The following is a 9,004-nucleotide window of genomic DNA, read 5'->3' on the forward strand; positions in this document are numbered from 1 at the left end:
TCAACACTACAAAAGAAAATCCTGTGCCATTGGATCATGGAAGTATTTGTGTTTGGTGTCTTACCCTCAATTCTGTACTGCAAACGTATAACACTATGAAATCGAGATTACTGGGGATGAATTACAACCACAGAGCAGGAGTTTTACAAAAGAAAATGAAAAAAGAAAATCAGAATCGCAACTTTCCCGCATCAGTTGCTTTTTATACTTTAGCAAAGGGATACTCCTTTCCCAACCGTATACTTCTTTCCGTCACTATGCATTAGTTATGTACCCTCACTACAAAATCAAGGTCCTCTGCGCAAACCAGTTCCAGTCTGGAACTTCAAGTCTAGTTTTTCATTTCAATGGTCAGTGCTTTTCATACTAGACTTTAGCTTAAGGACCGACTGCTAAAGCCATATGGGAAGCCAATTTAGCGGGTACTTTGTTTGGCATCACGGATGTGGAACATAAGCTGCAAGATAATTCAACTTCAGACCAACTATAGCATGGGCGATAATTCAACTTCAGACCAACTATAGCATGGGTGAAACACACATACGGACCATAGTTCTGAATAACCACCCCCTCCCCCCCCAACCAAAACTCTACCCCAATGGATATAACAAGCTCATCATCACATTTGTAAGATTTCATGGAAATTACCTTTGTACCAACATAAAATGTTAAAAGCATGCCAGCCAAGACCGGTAATCCTGCACAAGGAATATATATTCTTTATTATATGTGCATAATTGGGATCTTAAGGAAATTATATATCTTTGGAAAAAAAAAAAAAAAAGAGGATGTAAAATTTCAAAATACCTTCTCTGCTAAGGAATTGAGAAACCAACCAACTAATCCCAGATGGTCCGATCACAAAACCAACAAGGTTTGCAACCTACATAAAAGAGAAAGAATGTCATAAAAGAAAAAATCTTGTGCAGATTAAACGAAAAGGCATTCATCAAATACAAGCATTAGCATTTTAATCAGATATTATCATATCATTTACTCATTCTTGTTGACAAATAAAGTCACTGTAGCTTGCAAAAACTGCATATTTTGTCATCCCGAATCGTGAAATTCAAAGCATTGGGGCAAACTGCAAAGGTGACAAAAAAAGCATCTATTCCCCATAGCTTTCTAATACTTACAAATGGTTTCATACTTCTTCTACTCTCACTTTTAAATTCTCAGCATGACAGGCAAACACAGAAAAAGAAGACACCAAAAATCTGTCTAAGCCCACATTTTGTTTTGTAGCACAGTTGTAACATAATTAATTCAAAGGTTCAGTTCTCATGAACTGATATCATGAAGATCCAACTAGCTAATTATATTGAGCAACCTTAGAAAAAATATAATATATATATATATCTTAAAGCAATAACGCTACTCTTCGGATTTCTGCTTATGATCCAACCAGGAAGGTATTCAGTGTGCCCTATGTGGCCTTCTAATTTATAATAAATACACTTTCTTGTGAGTTCAAGTGAATTCTAGAAATCGTCAAGCAATACAGAATATGGGTTTATCATCTGATATTACTTTAAAGTCTCAGCAAATATACTATACGCCAAAATAACCATATAAAACAGACCATGAGGCAAGTGATTGTGATAGCCCCAGCAGCCGCACTGAATTCACGAACAATAAACTCCCCAAGAGCAGTCTTTGCCTGAACAAAAATATAAGAAAATTATAACTGTAACCCTCTTTACACAAAAAGGAATCAGGAATAAGATACGAAACCAATGCAGTGTATTGATACTAACTCATTATGCATTTTCTCACTAGTCACTATGTATGGCGATGCAAAAACTTTGAAAATTTTATCCCACCCATAAGATTTACACTGAACATACTAGTTTCCAAACTATACACCAACAGCACACATCCTGATAACTGATGGTCGTATTCACAGAACTTTTTCTTGTCAGATTATGACCTCCTCTTGACAGGAAAATACGATCTTTTGTTTCTTATGATGGTAAGAAATGAAACCATTATATTCATACAGAAGTAGTACCCAAAAACTTTTGATATTACATATATTCATACTTGAGAATGTTTTAAGAAGATTAAATCAAAATAGACACCTTTTTATAAAGAAATTCCATATTGACTTTGAAAAAATAACCGTCTGTTTCACATTACTTCAAACATTTGATGAGCTGTATTATACCAAGATGGTTGCTGAACAAAGAAAAATGGAATTGACGAGTAGTCTCATGCATAAATCATCGAGTATGCCCTTCTTCATACTATAATATATTATTTATCTATATTGCACACATAACTTAAATAGAGCATAAATATCTTTTTGGGTTAACTGTCCAGCATTTGGAAGATTTTCCTAACATACAAACTTTATGGATGGTACTTTAAAGCTTAGACCAAAAATAAAATAAACTAGATAAAAAATGAAAGAGAAAATGCTGTTGCAACAGTAGTATTAATGGGTAATGTGGTATTAATAAAGGGAAAAAGGGTACCATCACTGATAATTAATTAACCATAGAATTATTGTGACTTTGACCAACAGTAAAGACTTTGAGTAGGGACTTTAAACTAACAATTCTCTTAATAGTGGTACATAAACAGCTGAGGATGCAACATGAATTCATTCTTACAAACCCTTTGTTATGCTTTAATTGTGAGAGGGTCGCAAATTGTGTCAAGATATATGGTACTTCAAAGGTTTGATCCATTACACTTGTAACTTTAGAATAGTAACCATAAGAGGAAATGCAACCATAAGAGGTTTGACCCATTACACTTGTAATTTTAGAATAATAACCATAAGAGGATATACAACTATTACAAACAAAGTACACCATCAGTTCAACCCAGTGGCCAAATGTTTGGCTACATGAGAGTTGCAAAAAGGGGGATGAAATTGGCACCTCAAATTACAAACCCACTCACTCTTTCCACTTTTAAATTTTAAATATCACAAGTGCCCAAGTAATTCCTTGTACAAGTAAATCTGACCAAAACACTATACAGCGAATCAAGCTTGAGCAAATTTGAGAGATTTGAACAAGGTATCAAATTCCCTTTTTTCATCCCAAAAACCAAGGTTGATTAGTATCGTGCAATATATAATCAAAATCCAAAGCAATTAGGATTACTCTGATGGCCAAATCTATAATGGCTATAGGGTTATATATGCCTTGGAATCCAAAAAAGTATGAGAGAATGACCAAACAAGCTTTCATAAATGTGAATAACGGATAACAATTCTCCAATGCCAAAATCAAGAAACACAAGCCATGAAAAAGCTGATATGCAAGAACTGACACTTTAAAACTCTCAAACTCCACCAATCACAGCACCAACCAAAAAACATTGGTGCATCTTTAAAGCCATCAAGGACGAAGGTCCCACAACCGTAATTGCGGGTGACCACAGCTGACTTTACTCACTGATATGATCATATCTATATTTTGTGTAGATGACAATTAAGGATTGTTAAGGGTTTACGGAATTAGTTCCTATGTTGTGGTCTTTTGGATATCAGCACTACACAGTTAGTTTCAGACTTTGGTTTGATAGAGAACTGATAGAGAAGAGAAATACACTTGGGAAATTCACATTCTAAATAGTGGAGAAGGGGTGTGGTTTGCAATTAAGAGAGTACCAAACTACCCTTGCAGAAATTGGAAGGATCCTTTCCACAAAAATAAAAGACAGGAGAAGGTGATCACCTGAAATGCATTTGCTGCTGATTTGAAGATTATTTCCGGAATAAAGAATAAACATGTCAGCCATGCCCATGAAAGAAGCTTCCTAATTCCAATAAACGGAAACATTTACAGTGAGAAACAAATTTCAACAATGTTCTGCACCCATATCAGGAAACTGAAACACCTATATAAATGAAATACAAAACAATGCAGCCAGAATTACCACTCTAAATCATGCCAAATGGCAACGAATGTGAATACAACCCACACATTGAGAAGCTTTCTCTGAGAGCCGCCAAGAGGAATGTACAAATACCTAACATTGCAGTAATTTTGAAAACAAAATTCTCAAGAGTTAGAAACAAAATGACAAGATAAATTCAAAGCGTAACAGTTAAAGGTTTTACCTTACTAGCCATTTGTTGTAGGAAGCATGCCAGTTCTTCCAAAAGCTTTCCAAGTTGTAGCAATTGTTTACACACTTTGGCATATTCTCAGGGACCTCAATGCCACAGATCTAAGGTAAACACAATAGTAAAAGTTTACCAAGTGGACAACATTAATTGCTAAAAACCATGATACATCATGTGTACTTAGTAAGTTAGTATCTGGTGTGTGTGTGTGTGTGTGTGTGTGTGTGTTAAAGTTAAACCGCTCTGTTAGAAGAAAATGAAAAAGAAAAAATCCATATTACATGTACACACCAGTGACCAGAATCGGAAATAGCGCCATACTAGAAAAAACTTTAGCCACATGAAGATTAAAACCTGCACCATCAGAAGGAAGTAAATAGCAACATGGGCTGAAAACAAGAAAACAAACATAATGAAAAAAAATGGGAGCCACCCAACAACTAGAATGGAAACTGAAACATAGTAAAGGAAAATAGTGAAACATAGCAGAGTACTTATATGGTGAAAACACAATTAGATAGCAATAGAGTAAATTATATCCGAGAGGAATGACATTACAATCTAAGGATTAAGGATTGTTATATCTATTAACTTTGGCAACAATGTTTTCTTGCTAACTCTATAATATATACTATCTAAAGAAACTCATTGATGCCTTGAATTCGTAATATATTCAATCAGTAGTGTATCCAAATAGGATAATCAAATTTCAAATCATGAACTTCTGATTGCTAAAAAAAGGTATGTAGCATGATACTTTATACCAAGACAATAAGAATATACACAAAGTAGACAATTATACATTTTTGTTTGGTTACAAGAAACTGTTTTCTCCAAAGAACTTAATATTTAGGGTTTTTTTGGATAGGAAGGTGTGAATATATTGGATCGGATGTTCATAGTTCATGGTAACTACCAAGGTTGCCATTGTTCTGCACGAACAAATAAAAAGTAATGGTCCACTTAAAATTATGATAATTTGACATGTTAAAACTCCAATCAGGAATAATCTTAATATGGTAAAGATATATCTTACCCCATATCCAATAATAAACACGTCTACAGGATTTAACTGCTTCCATATACCACTGATAGGTGCATAAAAAGTTTGAATTAATTCAAGTATTATTCAAAAGATAAATATATACACACACACACACAGGGGACAGGGATCTCTATTGAGGACTTCCAAATCAACGGATAAGTGGTAAAAATTTTAGTTGAAATATTATGTCTTCAACACACATGTCATCCAACTGCTGATTTAAAAGTCCTCACTAGAGCCCCACTCTAAATAGATATTTACATATGAAATAAATAATCCATGGTGTATTTTTAACTTTTAAGACATGCACCTGATTGCAAAGGCATTGTAGTAAAAGAGATGTGTCATTAGTTCCATCAGAAGAAGACTTAACAGCCAACGCAAACCGTACCAAGTAGTGTCTCTAACTGAATAGTTATTTTGAGGAATGTCCAGCTGAAAGAACACTGGAATAAGGTTAATTGATGAGACTTTCGCTATAGGGCATAGCAAAATGCACTTCTTATAATAACCTGAAAAATCATATATTCAGAAAAGATGGTTAACTACACAGGGCAAGAGCCAAGTTACTAGCGTTTAGATTTTAACAGTTAACTCTATAAAAAAAATTCAAATCTGAATGCAAGTATTTCATGCTTTGTAGTGGAATGTGTTTTTAGCTTCTGACCAGGATCAGTCTTTGTGTTTAGGGGGAAAAAGGCAACCACAAAATATTTCTTGAATTTAAAACATCAATATTCAATTATAAAGTCTGCTAAATCAGTCTTTGTATAGCAAAAATGCACTTCTTATAACACATTACTAGTTCATCCATGAAAGACTGCCAAGACTGCAATTAACATAACTGGACCACTGATGATCAAGGAAGAAAACAAGACAGTATTGATATTGGAAATGGCGAACCTGTGAAGCAAAGGCATTGAAGCTTAGAATTGGCCCAGCAAGATAAAGAGGGGCATATGCCAGATAAGAAAGGTATGTGACAAAGGCAAACTTGTCGCTCTGGACACCTCTCTCCTAAGCAGAATGAACACATTCATTAACATAGAAAAAGAATCTCTTGAGATAAAAAGTTATAAAAGGACTCAGAATCTACACTAATATTTGGCTTCACCCAATTATAAGCTAGCTAACCTGTAAAAAATGGTAACAAGTTTTCCCGGCTCTACAGACAGTGCAACGCTGTATATGTTTCTACAATCACCAACTAATCATTATGAGCAATTAGTAAATTACAACTTGCAAGATCATCTGCTTACATGAAGAAACTTTAAAGCTAACTAGTCTTTCTGCATGAACTCGGGATCACCATGATTAATCTGTATATATCATGATTATATATGTATTTCTATGGTTACCAATCACCAAGAATTCTCTGGTATCATGATTTATGCTAAATCAGAGGAGACTGATGGATACATGAACAAGGAAATCAGTTTGGAGTGAGTTAGTAGACAATAATAGATAAATAGTCATTGTAATTGGCAAGCATGTGAAGGACACCAGAAAGAAAAGTAGACTAGTGAATATGAATATGAGCACTGCAAACAGATACAATACTACAAGTAACCATGGTGACAGAACTGTAATTGCGGGAGGTCCATGGTAATCATGCTAGACAAGTGACCGACCTACAGAATACATGCTATACAAACAGGATGGAAAAGGAAACAAACATATACCTCATGGTCGAAACGAGAATCTTGAAGAGCCCAATGGTAATCATAACCAAAGCTTACCATGCGCAGAACAACTGTCAGACAAGAAAAGGCGCCACTTGGTTACATCAATATATATTCATTACACACAAAAGCTGGATGGAACATGTATTGTGCCAAGTGAAATGCTTCCTCTTTTCTTTGAATTTTCATTCTCTTCTTTAATCTGCTAGTGCTCATATCCTGTTTTATTAATATCACTTTTTTAACTATTTTACTGAAATCAGTATAAATTTGCAGATGTGCAATGAATTTATAAGTTTATTATTCAATTGTGCTAGTCATTCTAAGCTACAAGCGGACATAGGGGACTATTTGACACACTGTTATAGTAGAGATGGACATCAATCAAATTACGAGTTTAGCAGGTAGATTGGCTTCAAACTTCCCGAACAGCAATCTGATAAAACCTATAATTATTCTGATATCCTAAGAAATGCAAGGCTGGACATGCTAGTTTTCATTAGTACATAACTAGTTACTAAAGAAGTGTAAAGGAGTACTTAAGTAACTATCACATGTCCACTATGTTAAAGTGATTTCTTAAGGAACATGAGAGGAAATCACTTGTCCAGCAAGCAAAGTACTCTCGTTCAAAAATGAAGTACTGTCGTTGCCTTAAGGTAACCAATCTCCCTGAGAGTAGATACTAGATAGAAACTTATGTCAAAATTCTAAGTTCTTAATACTGGCGGGGTGGAGCTGGTATAAGCCATACAGCAATAAACAATTTGCTTCACATGTAAGTTTTTTTTTTTTTTTTTTTTTTGAAACTAGGGTATCTGGATATTTGACCCAACTACTCCCTAGGCTTCCCTCCTAACCCCACAACATTTGGGAAACTGCAAACTCTAACAATTGCTAGGTGAACAGCATGGGAGAAGGTCGAAACCCAGATCACTTGGGAGCAAACCAAGTGCCTGGCCACTAGACCAACAACACTCTTTGGTGCTTCACATGAAGTCTTGAACAACAGTACTTTGTTTGCTGCACATCTCTAGCGTAGTACGAAATATTGGTTTCTTATTCTGTGACATCTCTACTTTAGTCTGAAATATTGGTTGCATATTCTGTCTGAGAATCCATATTCCCAGTGACCCTCGTCTTGGAACTCTGTGTAGTGTGTGTGTGTGTCTCTCTCCAGAACTTCACCATTTTATGCATACAAGTAAGAGATATGCATATGAAATGAGAAGTAGATATACTGATATCTAAAATCAACAATGCACATTGATTTATAAGCAAGACAATAGGAATAAAAAGTTTCCAAAACATTTGTGAGGAAATACCGAAGTTGAAGCATATTTGCCATCTAAAGGTGCCCCGAAAGTTGTCCAATAATGCCCAGTGCTCCCTATTTGAAATAGATAAGCAGAAGATGTAAGCAGACATATGACTCGTCATCAAAACACAAATTCTTTCTTCTTCTTTTTTTTTTTTCTTCTTTTGAAGTCAAACTACCTTTTACAACTCAACTCCCCAAAGAAGAAGTTCTTAAATTACCCAAGTAAAAATAAAAATAATAACCTAGCCAACAAAACTCACCCAAATGAGGAAAATGAGTATCCTTCATAAATACGATTGCAGAGAAGAAAGAATATATTGAAACTCCAGAATACCAAAGAGAAGTACTTCGTCCGAGCAAATATCTGCAAAAACTAAAATAAATTAAAACATGATTTGCACATACATGAAAAGCAGCTTCAAAAAGAAAATTAATAATTACCATGAATAGACATTATAACTTTTTGATCGCATGGTACTGTCAAAATTGCCCTTCACTTAGGATCTCATTAAAAGAGCCTAGAACTCCATCTCATCAGATTATACCAGTACACAGATGACAATTGTACAGAATAAACATCGGAAACACATATTGCACTCTCCCAATAAGTTTCAGCTTTAATAGTAAAAAGACAAAATTTGATGGTATATGGGGAACAAAATATCAACATTTAAGCCTGTTATACATACATACATATATATATATATATATAAACTTTACAGCAAAACACATTTGGCTTTTACAAGTTCTATGTCTTCGGACCACATGCTTGTGAAGGCTCGTATAACATCTTATTGAACAAAAACTAAAGGTTGAAGTAAAGTCAGACNTAAAAAAAAAAATATATATATATATATATATATATATAT

At 34.5% G+C, this 9,004-nt stretch overlaps 1 protein-coding gene across 1 annotated transcript in view; it reads right to left on the minus strand.

Moving 5' to 3' along the window:
* Positions 1–36: 36 nt before the first annotated feature.
* The window catches only part of LOC101311629 (putative membrane-bound O-acyltransferase C24H6.01c-like), a 10,835-nt gene continuing 1,867 nt past the window's right edge, over positions 37–9,004 (minus strand). Inside the window, exons 3-17 of the mRNA XM_004308512.1 lie at positions 8,396–8,508; positions 8,140–8,204; positions 6,815–6,885; positions 6,267–6,326; positions 6,036–6,149; positions 5,443–5,567; positions 5,124–5,175; positions 4,379–4,441; positions 4,082–4,191; positions 3,898–3,990; positions 3,696–3,777; positions 1,586–1,663; positions 808–883; positions 649–698; positions 37–457 (exon numbers count right to left, since the gene is read on the minus strand). Coding sequence (XP_004308560.1) covers positions 416–457; positions 649–698; positions 808–883; positions 1,586–1,663; positions 3,696–3,777; positions 3,898–3,990; positions 4,082–4,191; positions 4,379–4,441; positions 5,124–5,175; positions 5,443–5,567; positions 6,036–6,149; positions 6,267–6,326; positions 6,815–6,885; positions 8,140–8,204; positions 8,396–8,508 — 1,194 coding nt within the window. The 3' untranslated portion in view covers positions 37–415. The remainder of the gene's footprint in view (positions 458–648; positions 699–807; positions 884–1,585; positions 1,664–3,695; positions 3,778–3,897; positions 3,991–4,081; positions 4,192–4,378; positions 4,442–5,123; positions 5,176–5,442; positions 5,568–6,035; positions 6,150–6,266; positions 6,327–6,814; positions 6,886–8,139; positions 8,205–8,395; positions 8,509–9,004) is intronic.

Source organism: Fragaria vesca, linkage group LG7, assembly GCF_000184155.1.
Source record: "Fragaria vesca subsp. vesca linkage group LG7, FraVesHawaii_1.0, whole genome shotgun sequence".
Classification (NCBI taxonomy): Eukaryota; Viridiplantae; Streptophyta; class Magnoliopsida; order Rosales; family Rosaceae; genus Fragaria; species Fragaria vesca.